General features: G+C 40.0%; 1 protein-coding gene across 1 annotated transcript; it reads left to right on the top strand.

The window, feature by feature from the left end:
* Positions 1 to 9,455: 9,455 nt before the first annotated feature.
* Positions 9,456 to 11,745, top strand: LOC307120210 (uncharacterized protein; the record flags this gene model as incomplete). The annotated part of the gene is made up of 3 exons (XM_079807095.1): positions 9,456 to 10,598; positions 11,133 to 11,246; positions 11,480 to 11,745. The coding sequence occupies exons 1-3, from the start codon at positions 10,469 to 10,471 to the stop codon at positions 11,743 to 11,745; spliced, it is 510 nt and encodes a 169-aa protein (XP_079663221.1). The 5' UTR covers positions 9,456 to 10,468.
* Positions 11,746 to 27,635: the final 15,890 nt, after the last annotated feature.

A 27,635-nucleotide genomic window follows, 5' to 3' on the forward strand; every position in this document is an offset into this window, starting at 1 on the left:
GCACATCGTTTCTTAGCTTTACACACCATAGCCACATGCCCGTATTTTCGACAATTATAACATCTTAAAGGAAGAGGCACAAAAGGCCTCACTGAATAACAGATAAATCCAAGCTTGACCTTATCTGGCAAAATAACTCCATCAAACCTAAGCTCAACAGAGAGACTCTCCATTCTGTTCCCTTCTCTACTCATAAACAATCGCCTAACACCAACTATTTTTCCTCCACTGATGTTACTTTTAAGCTCTTCCATATTCACTCCTAATGGCACTCCAGATATTACTCCACTTGCCCACTGCCTCTGTCCTACAATCTTACTACTCGCCACTTCCTGCTTACACATTACTTTAATCTTCATCACTTTCCTTCTTTGCTCTTCACTATTACAAACAATCATCAAATCTCCATTACTTAACACTTTTGCATCTTAATTTTTAATCTTAATTTCTCCAACTACTTTCCTCAACTCTTTTGTTAATAATATTGGACTTACCTTTTGTATTCCACCATCCTCTTTACATTTCAATATTACCTTCAACTCATCCAAATTTACATTCCTCACCTCCCGTTAATTTCCACTCTCCCCCGAACTTCTTACCTCTATCTGATGTTTTTTCTTTTTCTTTGTACCTACATCTTCCCTTATATCTAAACTCCTCTCTTCTCCTGTCTTTCTTAAAATTAAATTTGATCATCTTCCATCCATTTCCACTATAATTTTTCTTATATTTAGACATGATCGATTTCGTTGCATTTGCCGCCATCCACCAAACACCTCATGCACTTCCTGTCCAACCCGGCTTCCAAAAAAAAAAAAAAAAAAGTGTCAGATTTTTTCCCACCGAGTTTATCTCCAGCCTTAATTACACACACCTAAAGCAGCTGATCAAGGTCATTAGGATCACTGAGAACTTCAGGCAGGTGTGTTGAGCTAAACTCTTCATGAAGAGAAATAAACACCTCTGAGCTAAGACCATAGACCATTACATACATCTCAGTTCATTTTCTGTGAAACTGCACAGCATTCAAATAAAGAGTTAATCTTGAAGAATAAAAGAGCTTGGGTTTTTTCAACAAAAAATTATTTAAAGGGATAGTTCATCCTGAAATCTCCATTTACTCACCCTCGAGTTGTCCAAAACCTGTATGAGTTTCTTTGTTCTGCTGAACAGAAAAGAAGATATTTGGAAGAATGTTTGTAACCAAGCAGATCCCCATTGACTACCATAGTATTTTCCCCCTACTACAAGTCGGACAAAATTTCTAACGGCATGCACTGCTTCAAGACAGCCGCCGATCGGTCTGCGCATCGCTGTATGAAGTCCAACAAGCCTATGCTAAACCAAAATGGGCGTTTACCAATCAGTGGCCAATTTCAAACTACAATAGATGTTTTTCAACCACTTTTCATCAGACTTGCTAAACTCATGAAGGCCCACCCCTAAACCAAGCCCCCAGTGGATTAGAGCAAATCAGGTAATGCGATTGAAAATACCCATTATGGTTTGAAAACGCCCCACTGATTGGGAAACACCCACTAGTGTTCTGCAGAGAGACACACCTGCATGATCTTGTGCTCATCAACTACAGATCACTGCTAGTTCAATGTCACTGTCTCCACCCATGTGTGCTGTCGACTTTCATCACAATCTCAAGGCTGATACAACACACTTTAAACATTGAATGTCTATCTCAAACAAAATGATGTTTGGATCAAAACTCAACATTGCATCAATGTTACCATGCTGTCTGGGATTATTATTCTTGCCCCACTGGCAGATCATTTTACTTGGTTTTTTAAGTAAAATGCGCTTTTTTAGATTTTACATTTACATGTAGATTTTTTTTTAGAGATTTGTGACAAAAAAACAGACATCCCAAGTCTCCCGGAAGTTCAAATTGATAGCGGCTCCCTGATGCCCGCAAATTAGTTAAAATCTCCTGGAATTTTATTAAGTCAACCAATCAATTGTCAGTGTGGACGGGCTTTAATCTCTTCTCCCGAACAGAATGAATCAGGTCAGTGTATCTAGATCTGGGTTTGGGACTTTTTGCAGGTTGAGATGTCTGAAAATACTCAGTAAGAAAAGCATTTGTGCAGTTTGAATGAATGAATAAAGTATTTAAACACAGCTGGCGCTTTAAAAGGGGAGGAGACTGAAAGAAACTCTGGGTTTACTGAAGAACACTTGCTCCTGACCAGGGGCACGTTCAAAGCTCAAACCGGTGCGCAACGTTTTGCTACGGTTTCCGGTTGAACGTCATGTTTCCTGGAATGTTGTCTTTTATTCTGGACGGCAAGGGCAGTGATTGCATGTATTTTGCAGTATTAAACACGTATTTATATCGATTTCATCAGGCTCCGAAAATTCCACAAAAAGAACACAAAGAATGGCCTTCTCGGCTGCCATAGTTACAACTCTTGCGTCAACAGAACAGGGTGTTCAACGCAGCACCGTTACCGTTTAAAAAACGTTTTGTCGGGGCTGAACGCAGCCGATTCTGAAACAGAAAACCCAGAGTTTCCCTTATTTCAGGGTTAACATACTCAGAGTTTTCACTTAACCTCCTTTCTGAAACGGCCCCAGGGACAGTTGTGGTAAAAAAATAAAACATATCACTTTACATGTGTTGGGGGAAAATAAATGGTTCTCCTTTATTAATTATTACTTTTTTTATCAATTATACGAATTGGGATCTATTGACTTATTTGGGGAATTCCTGAAAGAATCGTCTAATAAATGTTTAATGAGAACATCTATAGACTATAGCCCATTACTCAAATTAGGGATGCACCGAAATGAAAATTCAGGGGTTTTGAAACCAAAATTGAATAATTTCTTGTTTTAAATTATTTTTTTGTATAATTGTATTATTATTATTATCAAACTTTTTAATTAGTATTTAGTAGTGAGAAAAAAATTAAGTGACTGCATTGTGTTATTGCTTAAATATTTTTTTAACTCTCAATGAACTGTATTATTAACTTACCATTTGTGTTATTAAATGTATTACAATAATACATTCAACTCTGAATTTGGCCATATTGTTAATAGATTTTTCCTAGGTAAATTTCTATGCACGCCTGTGATTTTAGACAACAGTTTATGATCGGGGCTTTTATTTTGGCATCTACGTGTGACGTCATAAGGCCGCGCCGCGCTCCGGCATCTGTTGTGATTCTGCTGAAGAAAGGTTTGTGTTTTAAGCGCTTAAAGTAAAATAATGAATGTTGTATTATTAAGAGTAACACTGCATTGCTTTATCTAACATTTGTCAGCGTTGTGTGAGTAAAGTAACAGAGTAAACTCATGAGTAACAGAAGGAGCGGCTCATTTCGCTTTTATCGTGAATCAGTTCAAACATGAATATATGCTGCGTCCCAATTCGCCTACTTGTACTACAACCTAAAAGTATGTGCTCTTTCTGTGAAGAAAAGAGTATGCAAGCTTTGGGACATCCACAACTTCTTCATCTTTAACGGACTCTATCTAACATGAATCTGGCGAGTGACGAGCTTTAGACTCTCTCGGATCACATCAAATGATTCAGTGATTCAAAGCGCTCAGTTTCCAAATCAATCTCGATTTCTACAAATCATTAAATAGCTAAACTAATATACTAAGGGTCTGAATGATTTTATAATTTGCATTCTTTTATTAATTTGTTGTTTTAGTTTTGAGTGTTTTTGTCTAATCAGGTTATTTAGGTCCATTAAAGGGATAGTTCGCCCAAAAATGAAAATATCTGTCATCATTTACTCACCCACAAGTTGTTCCAAACCTGTATTTCTTTGTTGAGTTTCTTTGTTCTGCTGAACACAAAAGAAGATATTTTGAAGAGTGTTTGTAACAAAGCAGAGAGAGCAACCAAATGACGAGTAAAAGATGACCGAATTAAAAATTTTGGGTGAACTGTCCCTTCAACCCATTTGTGCCCAGTTTTCACCCCCTGAATGGTTTAAACTTTAAAGCATATAGTCATGTTAAAGTGTCCTATGTGAACATGTTCTGCATTTACTTTCCCCAGATTTTTTTTCTTTAAAATCGTATTTGAATGTGCAGCAACTGTAGTTGCCAATGGGCTAAAATGTTTTATGCCCCTTCAATGTCAAATTTGAATAGGGAGAGAACATTTGGCATCTAAATAACTGCTCTCAACAGATCAATCTTTATTCATAAGCAAATGTATTATGTATAAAAGTCGAAGAACATTCGATGCAAACAAAAAAAAGCTGCATATATGATCTATCTTATAATCTTTTGAATATGAAAACACAACAAATACATTTGTCGTAAAGTGTTGGACCATAGTGCAGAACTACATACAGCCATTAAGTTGCCCCAACCTGAAGTTTAAAAGTACGATTAAAAACGATACAGACCCCGTCAGGCTATGGCAGATGTGTCATTCAACCTATTGTAAGTCGATGTATCATCACAAGAGTTTTGAAAATATATTATGAAGGTTGAAAAGTTACCTAGTGCTGCTTTAAGTTGCCCCAACAGGGTATTGTGTATCAAAAAGTTAAATGAAAATAAATTAATAGACGAATGACAAAAATATTACATCTATATATATAAAAAAAACAAAAAACTATTAACAAAATAGTCCCATAGTATTCAATTGCTGACTGTAGTAGGTGATTTCATATTGTAATGTAAATGTAAACTCATTGCTTGTCTGAATTTCCACATTATAAAGGAATCATAAGCTACTAGTCATAAGAAGAATGAGGGTCCTTGACCGATTAGAATGAAACGCACCCAAACTGGATGAACGGTCCTCAATATCTTGGCCCTTACAAGACATAATATCATAAAATATTATATTTTGTCCTAACGAATAAAGGTCTACTGTAGAGAAGAAATGTCAGTTAAAGGGTTAAGTTATGTTTTAAGTGGGTTCATATGCTGGTGAATTGGCTTTGTTTAAGATAAAATGGACAAACTACGACCTGCTCAGAGGCGTCGCACCCGTGGGGACACTTTTCCCGGTGAGAGGGTTCAACACAGCACGTTTTATGCAGTTTTTCCGCAGTTTTGCAGAAACGCCTTACAGCAGTCACTCCTCCGTTTCTCTGGCCGCTCTGCATCTGCGCTCGCTGCGGCTGCCTATCCAGTTCAAAAATTAATTTTGCTTATTAAATGCAAAGTTTTTAATTTCAAACGCATTTCTAAATTAAGTTAATACTTCCAACAAACGAAATTCTGAACCAAAATAACGAAGTGGTGCTCAAGTAGGCTATAAGGCGCTTTCCTTGCCATTAATGCTTAATAACGCCACATTCACACGGGGCGCCGGCGTCAACGCTTCTCGTTTACTTTGAATGGGTGACGTCATGCGTTGCCGAACTGAATTGTGGGTTCCGTCGCGGCGCTTCACTCGCGTTGCAAGCTGCAAAAGTTGAAGATTTCTCAACTTTTCAAGCGCCAACGCAGGCGTCATTCAATCAGATCACCCTATGCAAATATCCTAGAGCAGACGCTAGCCAATAGCATTAGTTTAAAACACTGGTGAATGAAGAGTGAATTAAGAGTGAAGAACGATCTAAAATGGAGGAAAAGCTAATAATTCCTGTGGGTAATCACCCAGTCCTTTACTACCAATCATTATTTACATACCGGGACACAAACTGGAGAGACCAGGCCTGGAAGGAGGTGGCAGAGACGGTTGGAGAATCTGGAACGTATCATGCTTGTATTCCGTCTGTGTACTCTGTTTATCATTGAATGACAGGCAGCATATCATATCATGTGTGGTTCAAATAGGCACTATCCCCCAGCCAAATGAGGAATCAAATATTAAAGTGATCAGTTTTCATACACAAAATAGTCTCACAGACTAGCTGTCAAAAAAGATGCTTTTTTTGTGTTGTGTTGTGGTCCAAGCGGCAAGTATGTGATTAGCTGTTGTCACTATGACGGTCGCGTCAGCACCAAGCTTCAGCCACGCCCTCCGTCAAGCGTTGACGCCGAAGCCCCGTGTGAATGCGGCGTAACACTCCTATGTCTTCGATGCGGTTGCCGGGACATAAACCTACCAACATCCGTGGCATAATTTTTGGAATGACTTATGGAATATTGCTGAACTACTGCACAATGTTTCAAACGAATGGAAAATTCTGAACAAAGGCTTAGTTTTGGTGAGTGATTCGTTAAATGTCTCTGACATAACTGTTGCAGCTCGGCAAGTTCTCATGTGAGATGTTATGCGCACACACTGAATTTGGCTTCTCAGCTAGCGCTAAAGTAGTTTTTCTTCTGCATTAGCCTATGTTTTAAATATTTTTTTTGTGGCTCTAACCAAAGTAAACTTTTTTTTGCTTTAAAGACCTTTTTTTATGTTAAAATGTTCTAAAGGAACTGAAAAATTGTCACACTTGGTTGTAAATTGAGAACTGATTATTCTTAATGATTGTTCTTTGCAATTGTATGGCTTACTATGTTTCATTAGAGCTTGTTAATCCTGAATATAACTTTGTTAATAAAATAAAAGTATTGAAAGAAATCTTCATAATAATTTTTAATATGGCAATACAGTCAAACAGATATTTTAACTATAAACAAAACACATATTAGCTCCAATTTTGGTTAAAATGTAAAGTTCATGTATTTGCACAGCAGGATAATTAGTTACCAAAAATTTATGTTAAGAATCGTTTTGGGAATCGGATCGTTACTCCCAGAATCGGATCGAATCGTTAATTGCCTTAAGATTCCCACTCCTAAATTACAACAAAAAAAATATGTACAAAAAAGTAAACAGTATAACTGTCAATATAATTGTTATTTTATATTATTACACGGCTCTGTGGAATACTTGATTCTGATTGGTCAATCGCGCATTCCAGTGGTATGTTATTGCCAGATAACAACTGCCGAAATTAATAACACACCGCCCATCCGAGTACTAAGTACTAACTATCTAATTTGTGTAGACGGAGATTACAATCGAGCAGCTATTAGCTCGATTAGCTACTATTTAAAAAATGCCGGTCACAAGTTTGTTTGTGTTGGTCTTGTTGGTCACGGTAACCCCGCCTCCAGCCCCTGACACAAGCGGTTCTCACTTCTAGGCCAGCAATGTTTTGGTGCTACTTAAGAACCACTCTTCCTGGTTCGGAGCTGGTGCTTTGGGTGTGGAAAGACAAAGAACCAGTTTGAAACTAGGCTCTGGCTCCGAACTAGCACCAGCACTGCCTTGGTGGAAAAGGTCAAACTCCAAGGTCTGAACCAGCTTCTCTGCTTTCAAACGTGAAATCATTCGAAGGGAAAATTAAAGCTGTGGCAATTGCAACTGGAAAAGGGTAACACTGTGCATTTTCCTAGTCTGCAAGAACAAAAGCCTGCATGACAGCTGAATATGCTGGTGAGTGTGCAAAACTGCTTCAGGCATTTGGTGAAAGGTTTCAGGACGTGAAAAGTAGACTAAAGGAACTGCAGATATTTGCTACGCCGTTTAATGTTGAGCCATCTGATGTATCTGATAACCTACAACACAAAATAATTGAGCTGCAAAGTAATGACGAGCTCAAAGCTAAGGACAATAACCTCCCTCTGCTCGAGTTCTATAAACTTTACGACCTACTGCAGTGAGCAGTTCTTTTCACAACTAACTCTTGCAAAGACCCGATTCCGCTCAAGACTGACTGACCCAAACTTAGGGAAACCAGCTGCGAGTAGCATCATCATCACTGGCGTCTGACATCAGACGCCTTGCCAAAGAGAAGCAGTTCCAACCATCGCATTAGAGAGGTTAGTGATGAGCAAAAGGCGTTGAATGTATACGCCACTTGGTGTAAACTAATTTTGCCGTATACATTCCACGACATTAGACACTTGTACTATTGATACGCATTCTCATGTGATCGTGTTGTTAGTGATACATGTTCAATAATTTAGTATGGTCCTTAAAGGAAGTTACAAAAATGTAAATGGCCCTTGATAGGAAAAAGGTTCCTCACCCCTGATGTAGATATATATATGTCAACGAACAATACTTATTAGTATCATGACCTTTCTTTGGGAGGGTTTGCCTTCGCCTTGCTTCCTAGACGTAGGGGTAGGAAGGAAGTGAATAACTTTTTTTTTCTCTTTGAAATCCTTTATTTGGTTGTTTGCTTGCATGTCATTGAGACATAAAACATGAATAATATCTAGAAAAATACTTACAAAAGGAAAATGACAACTATACACTGCGGCAACTATTATATTGAGACACTCTGAGAATGAATGTGGATTTATTTCTGTTATTCTCATCTTAAACAGGACGAACACAGAAAAACTCCTGGTGAAGTGACTGAGATCCACATCAACATAAAGATGGTGCTTATTAAAGAGGAGAGAGAAGACATGAAGATTGAAGAAACATTCAGAGTGAAAGATTAAGAAACTGAGGAACAAACAGAGAAAGAGGACAGTGAAGAGATGAAGATTGAAGAAACATTCAGAGTGAAAGATGAAGAAACTGAGGAACAAACAGGTTGGTTTCATTCTCAAACCTGAACTCAGTCAGTTGATCATTATTAAAATCTCCAGCTCTTCAGAAATGATTGATATTTTTGAAGAATGTCATATGGGTGTCATAATTAAAGTGCTATTATTTGACATGGAGCAGGAATAGACATGTTGAGATCACATGACCAGACAAACACTAATGCTGTGAAGAGGCACACACGGAAGACGATAAGTTGGATAAAGGTGTTATTTTGATTTTTTTTTTGCGCACAAAAACTATTGTCGTCGCATCGTAAAATTATTGTAGAGACACTGTGGTGAGATGGACTTTGTAACAACGTTTTAAGTGCCTTTTATGGGTCTTAGGAGTGTAAATGTACTGAATGCCAATGGAGGCCTATCTGAAGCCGTTCTAAGCCATCAGCTTTCAATTAAAATATTGTGTTCTGAATATGAACGGAGGTCTTATGGGTGTCGAACGACATGAGGGTGAGTAATTAATGACAGAATTTTCATTTTTGGGTGAACTAACCCTTTAAACCCAAAGTCTACTTCTGTATTGAAATCCATTAATTTATGCCACTTAATTATACTAGATCAGTGGTTCTCAACTCCAGTCCTGGGGACCCACTGCTCTGCACATTTTGTATGTCTACCTTATTTAAGGCACCTGATTCTGATCATCAGCTCGTTAGGAGAGAGCTCCATGAACTGAACTGAGTGTGTCAGATAAGAGAGACACAAAATCTGCAGAGCAGTGGGTCCCCAGGACTGGAGTTGAGAACCACTGTACTAGATAACAGTATCTTCTGAAGAGTATCAGAATGGACTTCATTCAGAGAAAGCCGGAAGATCGCACATCATGTTTGTTTTCTTTGTTTTGCAAATAGCACAGCATTTTGTTTTTTTATTGTGAGTGCACAAAAACAGAAGTAGAAAATTAACAGATTTGAATGATGTATAGCACTTGCCTGAATGACTAAAATCATGGAGTATTTTGAGTCTCTTTCACACTAAGAAAAAAGCGAGTTGGTCATGCCGGACCTCTAGGGGTTAATGCTTTACAAATGTTTTGATGGCTGTTGTGGTGTGGTATTAAACTGAGGTTAACTTTTGTCTTTTTTGCCTTAGACCTGATGCAGTTGAAAGAGGAGTGTGAAGTACTAAAGGAAATGGAAGAAAAAGATCACTATGAGAATGATCATGATTTCATAACTGAAGAAACATATTTTAGTTGCTCACAGACTGAAAAGACTTCAAAAACAAGCAGAGAAAAAACTGAAAATAAAGAAACAAGTTACTTCACCCGCTTTCAGGGTAGAAAGAGTTTGAATCAACAAATAAATCTTACAGACCACACAAGACTTCACACTGGAGAGAAACCCTACACGTGCCCTCAGTGTGGAAAGAGTTTTAATCATAAAGGACACTTTAAAAGCCACTTAAGGATTCACACTGGAGAGAAGCCTTACACCTGCCAACAGTGTGGAATAAGTTTTGATCATAATGAAAACTTTACAGTCCACATGAAAATTCACTCTGAAGAGAAACTCTACACATGCCAACAGTGTGGAAAGAGTTTCAATCAAAAAAGAAACCTTGACAGACACATGAGAATTCACACTGGAGAGAAGCCGTACACCTGCCAACAGTGTAGAAAAGGTTTCAACCAAAAAGGAAGTCTTGATCGTCACATGAGAACTCACACTGGAGAGAAGCCTAATGGTGCGTTCACACCGGACGCGATTCGCGCGAGTGATTTACATGTTAAGTCAATGCAGAGACGCGAAATGGCATTCTGCGGCGCGATTCGCGCGAATGAGGCGGCGAGATTCGCGCGATTCGCGCGATTGAGGCGGCGAGAAGGACGCGACTTGAGCGTTTTGAACGCGCGATTCGCGCAAGTTGAAAAATCTGAACTTTGGCGGAAATTCGCGCCGCGTTAACCAATCACAAGCTTGCTCTAGTAGTGACGCATTTACAAGCGGAGGCGGAAATCCGAACAACAATGGAGGACAAGATTATCGTGGCTGTGTGTGGGTACCCGGAGCTGTACGATACGTCCTCCTATCATTACAGGAACAGGAATAAAAAGGATCTTGCTTGGAAGAAAGTGAGTGAGGAGGTCGGACAGTCTGGTAAGTTGTAAAAAAACGTCCTTTACTCAATTTGAGCTATACATCGAGACTACAAGCTAGAGAAAGCAGTCACATTCGCTGTACTTTACAAATACTTTCCCGCTGAGTTGATTTGCTTTATTTAGATGAATTGTGCAGAAAGAGGTGGAAGGGTCTCAGGGACACATATTTGAAGGAGAGGAGAAAAGAGATGGATAAGAGGAGTGGGTCAGCAGCAGGGTCAGGAAAAAAGTGGAAGTACTCTGCGGTCCTGTCTTTCCTCGACCCCTTCGTCTCCCCACGGGAGACGAGTGGAAATATGGAGAGGGGGGATGAGGAGAATCAGGCCGCAGGGTACGACCACCCTGATGAGAACCAGGATGAGACAGCAGCAGGGTACTCAGAGACAGGTGTGTTGACAAGTGAAGCAACACAGCAGGGCATATATGTTGTTGTATTTTTATGATGAAAAGTCTAAATAATTTTTTTCTCTTAACTCGTGTAACGTGCAATGTGTGTAATGTTGTAAAATATATTTAATATTTGTCATAACAGAGCCGATGGGCTCTTTTGATGGAAGTGAGGCTGGGTCCCCTCTGCCAGAACCTGCTGCTGCTGCTGCTGCTTCTTCCCCTGCTGGCCCTTCAGCATCTGCTGCTGTACCCACAGGTGTGTACAGGCAATAATGACCATGTTTAGATGCATATTATATCTACTGTAAGAACTCGTAGTTTAATCCTTTTCTGGGGATGCATAATTTTAGGAAAATCTGTGACAGATAAAATATATGGCATTAAAAAATTGTGTGTTTATAAATATGTGTATATTATATCTACTGTAAGCACCCGTAGTTCTATCATTTTCTGCCTTCTCAATGTACAAAATGTTATCATTTGATACAGTGCCACCAAGAGGAAGAGCCCAGAGAAGGCGCAGAGAGCAGCCATCAGAGGTGGAGCGGCAGCTCCTGGAAGCCCTCAGGACCCGTCCTGTGGCTCCAGCGCCACCTCCACGCTCAGAGGATGAGCTCTTCCTATTAAGTCTGGTCCCTTCCCTGCAGAGGTTACCGCCTCAGACGAAAGATTTCGTCAAATTTCAAATTCATAAATTAATTTATGAAAGCAGCACAGTTCTGCTTAATTTGGAACATTTGGAACCCACTCAGTAATTTTTAAGAGGCAGAAATCTCTGCAGGGAATGAACCAGACATTCTCTCCTTTCTCCTCTCCTTCACTTTGTCCCTCACTCTTCCCTCTTCCAAGCAAGATCCTTTTTATTCCTGCATGTTAATTGTAAATAGTTTTAAATGTTCTTTGTATATTTTTTTAATATATTGTTTATTTTATTTGATTAATTTTGTATAAATAAATTTTTTATATAATGAACAAAGGTTTTGGGATGTTACTTTGTGCACAACATAGTAAATCATAATGTATAGTTGTTACATAAATATTATTTCTATGTTTAGACTAGAATACGTATGGCAAACATTTGTACATTAATTCTAATTATATCCTATTGCAAATACACTCACAATAGTATAGTAAAAATTTGTTATTTGTTATTGGAACAGTTTTGTGGTGTAGTGTAATGAGAATGCAGCAACGAGACAGGTATTCTTTTTGGAGGCTGGCTCCATTTATCATTTGAAAACGAACAACAAACTGATGGGTGATTTACAAGATAAAAGAAAAAAGATAACAATATTTACAAGAGAGGATGAAAAGATGTGATTTAAAATATAGAACAAAAGAAAAAAGAAATATATACACAACTATTCAGTCGGTTGCCATGTGACTGCTCCCTCGGCTGAAAAGTGAGCCATGAAGCTGTCCCTGACCCGGATGGCCTCTCTGGCAGAATAATTTGCGGCAACCCGACCAAGACTCTGCAGCGAGTCCTCTGCACCTTGCACCCCCCCACTCACAGCAGGTGCCTCAGCAGATCGCCGCATGAAATTGTGGAGGATGCACGTCGCCTTCACACAGCGCTCCACAACATCAGGCTGAACCTCTATGAGGCGACGATACATCCTCCACTGAGAGGACAGGATCCTGAAGGCGTTCTCCACCACCAGCCGGGCTCTGGAGAGACGGTAGTTAAAAACTCGTTTCTCTCGGGGAAGGGTGCGCCCAGGGAATGGCCTCATGAGGTTTTTCCTGAGGGGAAAGGCCTCATCTGCCACAAAGACATGGGGCTGGGGTCCTCTGTGGTCCGCTCCTGGAAGAGGATGGTCAGGTGGCAGATGGAGGGTGCCACCACGGAGTGCCTGGCCAAAGGCGGAGTTGGCCAGAGTTCCACCATCACTCGTCCGCCCATATCCCCCGACATCAATGACCCTGAAACAATACTTGGAATCCACAACTGCAAGGAGAACTAAAGAAAAAGTTCCCTTGTAGTTGTGGAACTGGGAGCCGGTGTTGGGGGGGGCCTTGATGAGGACGTGCTTGCCGTCCAGTGCTCCACAGCAGAGGGGGAAGTTCCACCTCTCCTCGAAGCCCTCTGCGATTGACCGCCATTCATCCGTGGAGGGCACAGCCATGAATTCGTCCACCAAGCAGTCCCAGATTGCAGTCACCACATCTGGGACAACCTGGCAGACAGTGGAGACACCAACGCGGAAGCTGCTGGCAATGGTCCGGAAGGAGTCTCCAGTGGCAAGATATCTGAGAGAGAGAGAAAAAAATAAAATAAAATAAACATTGTTATAAATGAAAATTGCAATTCCATATTAGCAAATATAAATGTATAATACTGATACAATGCTGGTGTTTTGAGGGGGTTTTTTTACAGTTAAACAAGCTTGTTAAATGCCCTTAACTTTGCATTTGCTCTGATTTGCTTGCTACATTGCAAAAACAAACTATTATTCAATATTATAATATAGCAATTACCTGCATAATTCAAAATTCACTTTGACTGTTGTATTTCAATATTTCAAAATTTAATAAAATTTCTCATTTCAATAACCATGAAAAAATACTATAGTATATTATAGTAAAATTACTCTAGAAAATACTATTGTGTTTTTGAACCATCCTATAGTAAAGGTACTACAGTAAATTGTAGTATATTATAGTATTTACTACACTTTGTTAATTTACTGTAGTATATTTACTATAGTACGATTCAAAAACACTAGTATTTACTAGAGTAATTTTACTATAATATAATATAGTATTTTTAAACAACCATTTTCATTAAAAATTCATATTAAAGTGCTATATTGAGAACTGTGTGTTCAGAATATATGAGAGACTATATATTCTGTTATATAACATATAACATGTATAACTACATGTTCTCATCAGTCATTAATTAACGTTACTTGTAATCACACAGAATATTAAATGCATTACTGACCGGAGACAGATGGACAGGCGCTCTGCAGGTGGAATGCAGCGCCTGTAGTTGGTATCCTGGAGGGAAATCCTCTCACCGACACGGGACAACAGGTCATCAAACTGGGACCGGCTCAGTCGGAAGTACTGCTGAAAGCGGCCGTCATCCAGGCGCAGCTCCTGGAGGAGTTGATGAAACTCACCGAGCTGGGTGCGCTTCTGGAGGATCTGATGGACCCAGACACGGCGCCGAACGAGTCTACGCCGCTTTTCAGCCTTCCACATCAAATAAAGCGCAGCTACCCTCTCAACAAAATCTATATCAGCCATTTCAGAACGAGACTGGAGCAGAAAAAAAGAGCAGGAGCCAGCGGCAAATGTGAGAGAGACTAGCCGAGGAAAGGCGGGTCTCGCCGGGTAAACGCGCGTGGAACGCCGCTGATTGCCTGGATCTCACAACTCCGAAAACGCTAGGCAAAATGCTTAAATAGGCACTCTTTTTATAAATGAATCACAGATTTAAGCTTTAAACAACTATTTTACCGACTGAAAAAGTCTTTAAACTACGTTTTGTCACACATTAATAGTATTATTTTTTACAAAAAAGACTTCAAGTGACCGAGATGGGCTGGCTATAGGCTCATATAGGGCAGAAGCCCCTCCCATGACGCGAATTCGCGTCTGTTGTGTAGTTGTCACACGCGAATTTCACGCGCGAGTAAACTCAAAATGTACACGCGTCCACCTTCGCGCGATTAGCGCGAATTATTCGCGCGAATCGCGTCCGGTGTGAACGCCACATTACACCTGCCAAGTGTGTGGAAAAGGTTTAAGCCAAAAAAAAAGTCTTGAATATCACATGAAAATTCACACTGGCGAGAGCTCCTACACCTGCAGACGGTGTGGAAAGAGTTTTGAACAACATGGAAACCTTAAAGTCCACATGAGAAGTCACTCTGGAGAGAAATCCTACACGTGCCCTCAGTGTGGAAAGAGTTTCAATCATAAAGGACACTTTAAAGGCCACTTAAGAATTCACACTGGAGAGAAGCCGTTCACCTGCCAATACTGTGGAAAAAGTTTTAACAGAAAAGGAATCCTTGACACACACCTGAGATCTCACACTGGAGAGAAGCCTTACACCTGCCCTCAGTGTGGAAAGAGTTTCAACAGAAAAGGAATCCTTGACACACACATGAGAATTCACACTGGAGAGAAGCCGTTCGCCTGCCAACACTGTGAAAAAGATTTCAACCATAAAGGAAATCTTGATTGCCACATGAGAATTCACTCTGGAGAGAAGCCATTCATTTGTGATCTCTGTGGAGAGAGTTTCAGATATAAAGTCACCTTTAAGCAGCACATGAGGATTCACTTATGAGAGAAAGGTTTTACGTCATCAGTCTGGAATGAGTTTCAGACAGAAAAACCTTAAAGCATGTTGGGGACACAGTTTTAGACCCAGAGACCAGATATGTTGAATGAAGACCAGGAGTCAAGAGTTAGATTAATTAAAGAAATTTACTGAAGAATAGTTTGCAGTTTCATCAGCAGAAGCCAGCGTCAGAGTCTCTAGTGGAATCGCAGGCCAGACTCTAACTCACAGAGAATTTTGCCCACCAGTTATACGGTTTACAAGGACATTGATTACATCAACAATAACAGATGGCCTAAGCCTTAATTGGCTACGGAGACCTAAAAGTCTAAACATTTGTCACACATGCCGGAATGGCGTAGTTTAGTCAGGATGCTCGTCACAACATCCCATCCAGGAGGGTGAGATTGGCCTCGGACGTCGTAAAGGGCGCCTGCCTGTCGGGAGGGGGGTCAGGCCCCGATCAGATAGCTCCAACAAACCCTGCACAGAACATGTAAAGACGCACACACATACAAGCACTAGGGCATCACACTCTAGTTAATGTCTAGTTAATCTCAGTGAGAGAGATATGACTCAGCCCCAACACTGTGAAACCTTTCCTTAATAAAAAAATATTAAAAACTTTATCACTTTTTTCTGTTTTTCCTACAGTTACACAAGCACTATCACTGCCAAGTGTCATTAGCACATTTAATGATCCTATCACACAATGTCCTTATTCACTATGTGTGTGTTGAGAGAGAGAGAGAGAGAGAGAGAGAGAGAGAGAGAGAGAGAGAGAAGGCCTATATTAGATCTTATTGAATCATATAAGCTCATATTATATTTTACTGTCACAATTTAATGAGTAAATGAATTTATTTAATGGACAAATTAAAAACAAACGTGTAAGGCTTTTATTTGTACACATTGTGTTGTGGTGGCTTCATCTGACAGAGCTTCTTCCACAGGTTTCTGGCTGCTTTATTTTAAATAAGCACCAGATGGCGCTGTTCTCGACACTCTTGAAGCTTCAAATCTTTTCCCGGTCAGTCAGGGGAAAGCCTCACTGCTTCATGAGGCTTCATTTCCCCATCCCTACGCACTGGAGCCACTGTGCATATGGCCTCTCCCCCAACATTATAATAATAACTGTTGATGACACACTGGAGCCACTGTACCATATTAGGGGTGTAACGATATTCAAACCGAACCGAAAAAACGCGATACACCACCCACGGTTCGAACCGCAATCCTCTCATGTCGAACCGAACGTGCCCCGGCCCCTGCTGCCCCTGCTGCCCCAGCTCAGCTCTCACTTCACCGCCACAAAATATTTTTTTTCTTCCTTGACATTAGATTACATAGTAACTTTTAACAACTAATAAGAGCTGTATTTTTACTAAATATTTTTATGATAATATTTATTAAGTATACACCAAGTGCATGTCATGTCACTTTGGGTGATCGCTCAAGTTGCTGCATGGTGGAAGGACAAAAAGAGCCAGTTTCCCCATTTAGGCAGGTAGGCAAAATGCTACCTGGAGTCCCGGCAACACTGTCATTTTCGTAGCTTGTTAAAAAATAAAAAATACTCTCACCTCAGAAAACCGCTTTCCTGTCCTGTAAGTTATACTGCACTCGTAGCGCACTTTAGTTACACGCACACATGCGGTGGCGCACACCCTATCACGCCATATATTAAGAGCGGAAAAGAAACCACGAGCATGCAACGTTAAGATGTCAATATGTAAGTCATGAAATAAAAGTAAAGTACCAATAAATCACATAACTGGTTGACGTGTGTTAGCCTAGAAGGATTTGCATGCAGTTATGATGTGCGTTCTGTTCATCAGGAGCAGTTTTCATCTTTCATTAAAGGTCCCATGGCATGGATTTTTTCTATTATTTTATAATGTATTCTGAGGTGTACTTATATTGTTAGTATGATTTTTACATCATAAAATGTCATAATTTAGAAATAAAAGGCATTTTTTCTATACTGATGTTTGCCCTCTGGCTGAATGCCCTGTTTCAAGGGGCGTGTCTGCTGTGAGGCTTCAGTAAAAACGCCCACTGTTGTGATTGGCTGACATCTTTGCATTTGAAATGAGCGGAGGGGGCGTGGTTTAACAAGGTCTACGAGGCACGTCAGAGAGACGGATGTCACTTCTCATCAGTTCTCTCAGCACGTCTCAGTTCAGTGAACTGTTGTAGTTACTAGCATATACTTAGATTAGATTAGATTAGATTCAACTTTATTGTCATTACACAAGCACAAGTACAAGGCAACGAAATGCAGTTTAGGTCTAACCAGAAGTGCAATAGCAGCAAGTGCAGGATATACAACGGTTGCATATGTGCAGGACATGGATATGTACTGAATATATATAAATAGAGAGATGGTTATTACTATAAACAGAATTTACAGGTGAATATGTACTATGAATATAATATAATATACTGATGGCTATTACTATAAACAGAATTTACAGGTGAATATGTACTATGAATATAATATAATATACAGATGGCTATTACTATAAACAGAATTTACAGGTGAATATGTACTATGAATATAATATAATATACAGATGGCTATTACTATAAACAGAATTTTACAGATAGAGGTATACAATGATATGTTAGGCTAAGATGAGGAATATAGCAGTGGATTAAGGTAGTGCAATAAATTATGGACAGAAGCTATCCAAAAAAAAGAAAGAAAGAAAAAAGTGTAAAAGTGCAGTGGAAAGTGATTGCATATTACAGTTAGAAGTACGGTGCAAAATGCCAATGTAAACAGTAGGTACTGTAAATAACAGTCGGCAGTGCAAATGAGCATAATCCAGTTAAGGTATGGTAGTGCAAGATGCATAAGTAAAAAGTTGTTACTGTAATAAACAGTCGGTAGTGCAAATAACAAAGTGAAGGCAGATGTGAGGTAGGAGAGTTATCAGTATATGAGGGGAGTGGATCCATGAGGGTTTGAGTTCAATAAAGAGACAGCTCTGGGGAAAAAACTGTTCTTTAGTCTGCTGGTCCTGGTCCGGTGGATCCTGAAACGCCTGCCGGAGGGCAGGAGAGAAAACAGTCTGTGGGCTGGGTGAGAGGAGTCCTTGAGGATGCTGCGAGCTCGATGCAGACAGCGTTTCCTCTGGATGTGCTCGATGGCAGGTAGTGGAGTCCCTGTGATGCGCTGGGCAGTTTTCACCACCCGCTGCAGTGCCTTGCGCTCCGCAACAGAGCAGCTCCCGTACCATACTGCCACACAGTTGGTCAGGATGCTTTCTATTGCGCAGCGATAGAAGTTCACCAGGATAGCCGAGGAGAGCTGATTCTTCCTCAGTGTCCTCAGGAAGAAGAGGCGCTGGTGAGCCTTCTTGACCAGGCTGGAGGTGTTGGTCGTCCACGACATGTCCGCCGAGATGTGGATCCCCAGGAACTTGAAACTGGAGACACGCTCAACAGCCATTCCATTGATGTGATTGATGTACCCTCACGCTTACCCCCCTTCTGCTTAATCTCGCGCCGCGTATGGTGCCTCCGCTGTGGGCCAGATGCAGTACTGGGAGTCGGTGATGTTGAAGGCCGACTGGTCAGTGCAGCCCGAGCTTCGGCGTGCGTGAGGTTTATCTCTAAAGATGTGGCTCTGCCGATGTTGAGCAGAAACTCACGACTGTATGCACATTTTAGAACAGATAGACGCGACGAGGACGTACAAAAACACAGACTCACAAGACAGATAACACGAAAACACCGTTCTGTCGGGAGAGAGAGAAGCCGCAGCGTGTGCATGAATAATAAAGTTCTGTGTGAACAATAATAAATAGCTACACATCAGAAATCACTGATCACAGATCAGAAGGAACTGCAAAAACTGCCAGCATTCACTCGTTGGCCATGATCTCTCGAGGACAAACAAATATGGCGCTCACATGGGCGTGCCAAATTCTCTGGGCGGAGGAAAGGGAGGTAACCGTTCCTGCTATGACCTCATAACAGGAAAATTCCAGATCAGCTCGTCTGAGCCGTCATTTTCTCGAAGGCAGAGAAAGACAGCCAGAACTCGGTTTACACCCATCAAAATTTCTAGCCACTTGGAGATAATATTCAGGCTAGGGGAACTCCTATTAATGTTGAAAAACCTCATAAAATGAAAATTTCATGCCATGGGACCTTTAAGTATTTCCATGTCAGGTGGTACAACTACAGCCTTTATACATACAACTATTTGGTTGTACCGCCTGTTGTAAAGAATAATTACAAAATGAATTCTGTTGAATTCTTCAACAATTGAAACTAGTTTAAACACATTGTTCATGACTCAAAATATTACATCAGTTTTTAAAATATTTAAATAACAAAAATCATATAAAGCCAATTCAGTTTTGAACACACATGATGAATAAATCACAAAAACACATCAAAATACATAACCATGCCTGCACAAGTTGGAAACATGCAGTTATTAATCAGTGTATTGTGAATTTTCAAGCACAGGAGAGAAATTCAGCTTCACAGGCGAACCGCTCACATAAACCTTCACACTGCATTCCCTCAGTTAAAACTACACTTTTGCTGATAAAACACCTTTAAACTAGGCTCTAATGAAAGTTAACATACTCGTGCTTCTCATTTACACGTTTGAACAAAACACAGATCAAATAATCATTGATTCTTTACCTTTAAGACGCACTACCGCACTGATTTTTCTACTTCTACTTGCTATCGAGGCCAAAAAAGTCAAACTATCAACCTTTTACTTTTTATGAAAACACCTCTTTAAAGATAATGGACTGTCCCAAAAGTTGCATCAGTTCCAGGAAGTGACATCATCTGCCTTTCTTGAAGTTGATGGTAGAAGACATAAATGTTCTCTTCTTTTAATGAATTTTATTTGAGTTTATGTAATGTCTGAAAGACAGGGACACGCTCATTGTGTCAGCCCTGTTACCAGAAAAGCATATGTTAAAAAGTTATTTGTACACAGGGATGTCACTAGGATTGGAAGACAGGGGGGGCTTAGCCCCCAGGGTATTTGTAACTTGCGTTTGCAAAATCTTTGCACTCACAGTTACTATAATGTTAGCTTTTAGACACATCAAAGCTGATGGGGGAATTTACTTAGGCCAGACTTTGCTCCTGATGAGTTACTATAAGCAATGACTTAAATGCTATCTGTCTGCTCATGTAAATGTATGATAAAGTAATAGCATACTATATCTAATTCCTCTCTATATAAGATAAGTTGTCCACAGAATGCTATTTAATTACACAGAACCGCATGTATTCAACACATTTTTGAGCTAAAATACAAATATAAAGCTAAACCTAAATTGAGCTAAACCTATACAAATACCACAGCTGTACAATTTTCACACCCTATACTAAATTTCCCCTATACAATAGCCTAATGACATAACATTATTTAATATTTGAATCACAGCTTGTATAGTGTTTTGACATCGACAACCCAAGTGCATTTTACCTCAAACTTTCTAAAACTTTCTAAAGTAGCAAAACATTCTCGGGTCGACATTAACACACTGACAACATTATATTCAGAATTAAAAATATTTTATACCACTTTTTTAATGTGTGATTGTGTTAAGGTTTTCACGAGATACAAACCTTTCGCGAACTTGCTTTCAACATCGAACACTCGTTCTCATGAAGACAGCGGTGTGTGTGGGACGCGCGTGAGTGAGAGACGCAGGGAAAGGAAATGCAGCTGAACGTTATTTGCTCTATGAAAGACATTGATAAAGACAAAAACTAAGGACATTTAATCTATCATTTTATTTTAGTTAGTTTTGCCAAACACATACAGATTTGGTAGGTTATCGTTTTTTTGTAATGCCTTTTTATTTTTAATTCAGTTAACGACAACCCACCTAGTTTTCGTTTTTTCATTCATTTTCGTTAATGATTATAACCTTGGTAACGACGAGACGTGATGAATCCTCCAGTTACTTGCAGTATCGCTCCGGTCTGCAACTCTGAAAGCTGCCACAGTTCACACCAACGAGACGCGGTGCATCATCTTGATAGCACAATGGCTCTTTGTACTTCTGTCCAACTTCCGACTTTTCGGCTATTTTTTTGTAGCTGGATATATATAATTTGTTGCATCTAAATATGAATGAGGATACGGTTATTGATAAATCAAATTGTTATTGTTGTTCTTATTATCATTTAGGGGGGCTTAGGAACATTTTGGGGTAGCTTCAGCCCCCCTAAAATAGGCCTAACGACGTCCCTGTTTTGCATATTTAAAAATGTACATATAAAACAATATTTAAGCCTCTCATTAAGTGATGTTTTATTAACAAATTTCAGGAGGAACACGTGCAGATAATTAAACACGAGTGGATTACATCAAGCTAATCAATTTCATAAACGATAAGAGGTGTGTATATATATAGATTTTACCTTCTTTCGTTGACCATTTTTATTTTAGCATCCCTCCACCACCCCATCTCCTCACTTTGATTCTAATAAACTCTTATTAGACGTCAACACAATCCATAATATAATACAGTCTAGTTCTAGACTAATCTCTGTCACAGGGGGGATACTTCGAAAAATTTGAGCACAGAGCCCTCCCCTGGACAGCACGCCAAATACGCATAATCTTTACTCTATTTAATTTGATGTAAGTGTGAACTCTTGAAGGCACATAATGTGGTGTTATTACCTATACCTCATGGCTAGTAATGGCCGCCAATAACATTTTTCACAACAGAAAGTATGCTTTTGTGTGTCTTACCCATGTTGTATACCCAAGAAGTGTTAAATCAAGGGCAACTGGACTTGGTACTTACATATTTGAAGATGTTTTGCCTCTCATCCAAGGGGTTTCTTCAGTTCTAAATGACTGATGGGGAGTGCCAGGTATTTAACCTCTGTGGGGTTGTCACCCCTGAGCCAACCCTTCTTGGATAACTATGACCTGGATGGCTGAGAATTTTCACAGATGTTTTTTCTTACTAGTATTTACATAATATACATGTTTTTACAGTTTTCATTCCTAAAAATCATGTTTTTTATTTATTCTACTGATAGGTAAGCTAAAATGTGTTGAGGTTACTAATCTATACTGATACACACAAGTGCATTGGGTTTTATAAATGTGCTTTATAAACCAAAAGTCATTATTATTTTTATTATGAGAAGTCAATAAATTAATAAGGTTGCTATTAAAGTGTTTTACGTATTTTTATTTTATTTGGACAGAAAGGACAGAGACACAGGGAAAAAGATTTAGTGAACTAAATGACAGAGAAAGGAGAGCCAAGCAGCGGAACTGGAAAGCAGCACAAGTGAAAAGCAGAACAGCCAAAGCAGCAATCAGTGCATGACGCCACCTCTAAGTCCAGCATCAGGTGTAGAGCCAGCACCAGGGCCCACAAGGTTAGAGTTAGAGTAAATAGAAGTTATGGCTTTTGTTCAATGTTTCAATTTCGTAAACTTCGATTTTGTGTGTGTGTGTGTGTGCGTGTGTGTGCGTGCGTGTGTGTGTGTGCGTGTGTGTGTGTGTGTGTGTGTGTGTGTGTGTGTGTGTGTGTGTGTGTGTGTGTGTGTGCGCGTGCGTGCGTGCGTGCACAGGATAGAAGCAGGAAATGGCCACCCTGAAATGTCGATATGTGTCTAATCTTTAAACCCAATTTCTCTAGACATAAGATTTTTCACCAGTTTACTTCCTCCATGTTACAACACACTCATCAAATGCCTATATAATCATTATATGATCTGCATTTTGTTTTTTATACTTTTTTTATAGTGGCCTTTAGTAAGTGATTGTTAGTGGTTTTTGCTTATTCTGTTAAAGCCAAACATGTTCAATTGGTAATTTAATTGCAATGTAATGTTAATGTTTTAATACATTTATTTATGCTCAAATATCTCAATAGAGCTGTCTCCAAAATATGCTGATTAGTCATGTTGAATCAAAGGTTTATGAATGTCCAATTAAGACTCCATTACACCCATAACTGTAACTCAAACAAGCAGTATAACCAATACGGTAACTGTTGTCAACCCTGCTACTTGTATAATATTCTAATATCATTTAAAAAATGAAAATATGAGATATGAAAATATCTTTCACCGTATATCAGATTTGTTCTATATATGTATTTAAAACCTTTTCAAAAAGTAATTAATATGTTGGAAACAGGGTTGACCAAACACACATTTACATTGGTTATGTGAAAAAAAATAAGATAGCCTGAGATGGCACGGCACATTTTCCTGAGAGGTAAGGATCTACTTCCTCCAAAAAGGGGCTTTGAAAATCAAACATTAAAGTGGGAAATGGCACGTTTTCGTATAATGACCCATATACTTCAGTTCAGGAGGTAATCAAACTAGAAGACACAGCTATCATTCAACAACAATTATCATGTACAACAACCAAAAATGTATCAGTTTACTCAACAATTTTCTTCATTTTTTTAGGTGCCCATTGTAGCGTCTGGAGTCTCTCTGTCTCTCTCTCTCTGTTTCTCTCTCTTGGGATCAAAGTGAGGCGAAACAGCAGGGATGCCTTTCGCTACCCAGCTCTGCAGGGAGATCAGATCCCGGCACCCATAAGTCTGGGGTGAATGGCCCTCAATGCCAGGCTGACGACCCACCAGAGAATGGCCAGGCCTACGACAATTGCTCTGGGGGGGGGGGGGGGGGGGGACTTCAAAAAGATCCCTATCACACACACACACACACCCCGGGCCCCTAGCTCACACCTTCCTGGTGCAGAGGGGCCGAGAACTGACCTCCACACAGACAGCCTGTGCCATGTGGCTTGAACTATTTTAACTGAACCATCCCAGAAATATATGTGATGACCCCTTTTGTTGTATGTATGTTGACCACAAAGTATATATTTATGTATTTGTGTGATGTTAATCTTAAATGCTCAAGATGGCTCTGTAAAAGAGATACACTGTCTTTCATGCATTTAAACGAGCATGTTTGGGGTCTATTGATTCCTCTTTCTCTGCCTTAGCCAATTATGTAAAAAGTATGATTATGACATGTACCGTTAATATGCTTACCCCTTTTGGAGCAAAACCTCACTTGTTGTGGTTTCCAGCATTAACATTCCAGTGAGTGATAAAAGTCCAAACAAAGGAACTTTCCCGCCTCCAATCCACATCTACGATTGGTCATCTCAGTGGAGGTGGGCGGAGGTTAGTGGACTTTAAAGTACAGTTACTCAAGCACCTCGGGGCTCAGAAAAAACTTGCAAGGACTCGGACAAGACAAAACTTCCCTTCCATCACGCCAGCGCGGCTCGCGGGGCTTCGGCCCGAGCCCGCCTGGCCAAGCTGATCGCCCCTTTGAAGATGACGCAACACCGGCGCGCTCCATCCGAGCGCGCACATCACTGCACGAATCTTCTTAGCGCGAACGAGATGCCTTCCCTTCCAAGACAACCGCTCCTACACGCCGTTAAATCTCCCGCGGACCGACCCCGGAAGGACCGAACGGAGGGAGAGCTTCAGCGCATGAACACTCTGAGAAACGCAACGCACGCATCCTTTACACAACACAAAGAAACCATGCAAGTATCAATTCTATCGAAATTTAGATGCGTTTAAGATTGTACCCCTATTATGGTGATAATTGTTCGTTGCTGGCTCTCGCGGTTTTGGTTGGGAGATGTCCGACTGGACCATTCCCTTCTCACCTTCCTGTTCTCCTCCTCTCTCTTCCCTCTATTTCTATTCAATTTCTTCTCTTTCATTACTTTCCCTATTTTGTATATACATGTATCCTTTATGTAGTCGTATGTAATCGTAGTAGCTATCACTATTAAAACCATTGTATCCACGTTTTAATTGTCATTGTTGTTGCTCACAAAACATGAGTCCCTTTAATGTCAGATCTAAGCTACGAGCTCTTATAAGTATCATTGAATGCTTTAATTAATACCATAACTCGGAAGGTTTGTCCTTTGTGGCCAGAGGGATAAGCTTTTCGAAAATGGGTCGAAGACCAAGTTGAGAAGTATTGTACTGCTCGTTCGTTAAACCGAACGGAGTAGAGGAATTCTAATCACTTCCGTAGAGGCTATTCTGTGATTGTTTAATATAGATATATATCCAGAGTTGATTGCAATAAATTGTTGTCAACCATATATATATATATATTGCATAAATACCTGTTAGGTATTCCCCTTTTGGGTGATTTTGGAGATTTGTGATTCAATTATAACCCGTTATGATTAATCATAAATCCCTAAATATTAATACTCATTATTCCCTATGAGCTAAATTTAATTTAATAATATATGTGACCCTAAGACGTTACAGATTTTTGGTGGAGAATTATTAGGCAACATTTTAAACTTTGTTTTGTGAGCAACCATGTCAATTTTATGTGTATATCATTGGTATTGATTTTGATATTTTGTATGCGCGCTTCAGAGAGTAAGACAAGTCGCAAACGCGAACTCACGTATATATAACTGAAAAAGCCCAAAGCTGATTTCAGTTAGTTGTAGGCCTATGTTAACAGCGTCTATTTTGGTCAAACATTTTAGTCACTGTTAATTGTTAAGAAACTGCAGTTCATAATATTAAAACTGTCTCTGTAAAAAGAAAGAAACTTCTTTTGCAGAACATTTTAATATTATCAATTCCACCTGTATAGGATGAAGAAATCTCCTATCAGCGTGATTTAATTCCACCTGAAGAACGAAGAAATCTTCTATCAGCGTGATGATATCATGATTTGCCACCTGTCAGAACGAAGAAATCTTCTGTTCAGTGTGATGAAAACGATTTGAGCGATGTTCCTCTTATTCGTTTTGTAAAAGGCCTTATTAATCGCCAGATTTGATCCGTTGCGTGTTCCAACGTTATTCAACTGAGCGATCCCTTAGGTGGAATTTTGGCGTAGCTAACCGAAACGCACACCTTGCACAAATCAATCAGAAAAACTGCTGGCCAGTATCTGCTTGATGTGTGAATGGGAATATGTTATTTTAACCTTGATCCAGTTAAAATTCGTTGCAGAGAAAATACTCTGTTTTACATTTGCGTGTAGGCGGTAAACTAAATCCGACCACACACTCTGTGTGCTATAAATTGGCACAAAAGGGAATTTGAGAACAAATTCCCTTCTCACTTGCGACCGATCGCAGTCAAATCACCGCGTTAGGAGGTGAAAGCCCTTCTCCCCCGTTCTGACGCTCAAAATTTAAGTCACCCTACATAGGTGCCGCAATACCTCTGTCCAACACAAGAGGGCAGCCGACTAGGTGTTCCGCACCTCTCAGGTTACTCCCACCTGACGTCCACTCCTTGGAGTGGACTCCATTACGCCACCTTGTGGACGTTCCCCTACTCCCCGCTCTCCAGTCTGTCAAAGTGAACTGTCTTTCCATTGTTATTTGCTTCCTATTAGAATTCTTTTCATTCACTTCCCGTTACTGCTGCTATTTGACATTATTCAAGCTTTCTGTTTCACTGACTTCTCACCCTTATTTAAATTTGGTTTAGACCAGGTTTGAATTTGGATTTAGATTAAAGTCTTTTCAGCCAGTGATGGTACCAGAGGGAACAAGCCCTCTGTGACAGTCTCTGCTAAAGTCAGCTTCCCTGCTCCAGTTTCGACAACTTCTCCTGTTGTTTCCATTTCAGTTATTTTCGCTTATCTTCTCTTTTGGCTTCATTTCTGTATCAATTGTTTCCTTCCATTTCATACCCTTCTGATACCCTGCACTTATTTAAATTTCGGTTTAAACAAGTTTGAACCTAAAATTAAATTAAGTCTCCTCTTTTCAGCCTGTGATAGCACCTTATCAGTAGCCTGCCCCCTGCTGGGCACTCTCATAAGTTGGCTTTCCTCTCTTCTCTCCTTTGGCTCCATTTCAGAATAGATTAATTTAATTAATTCTACTTCTCCTTTTTCAAGGCTGCCCCGATAATTACAAACATTATCATCATTATTTTAGGTTTTAGCACTATTTATCAATAGTCTTTCCCTCACTTACTTTACAGAATGAAGTAAATTTGGTCTACACAAGTTTAAGCTTAAGCTGATGTTGTGTTCTCCTTGTTAGCCATTTGTATATCTACAGGTAGTACCTCCAGTGCTTGTGGTGAACTTGGGATTGTCTTCTGGCTGGGTTCCCGTGAGTGGAGTCATCTGGTCGGCGTAACTGACACCGGTCGTGCGTGAATCGCAGTCACCTCTGTCTCCGTACCATTGGCGGCGGCACGCAGCAGACTAAGCATTTCGGGCACCCCAGGGAGAAGCCAACGAGTCCAACTGATCCTCATGAGGGCATTTTGGTTAATTACTCTGATTCTCCGTTTGGACTCCAAAGGGATTTCAGAGGAAACCCAA

The sequence above is a fragment of the Gobio gobio genome, assembly GCF_949357685.1.
Source record: "Gobio gobio genome assembly, chromosome: 1".
Lineage (NCBI taxonomy): Eukaryota > Metazoa > Chordata > Actinopteri > Cypriniformes > Gobionidae > Gobio > Gobio gobio.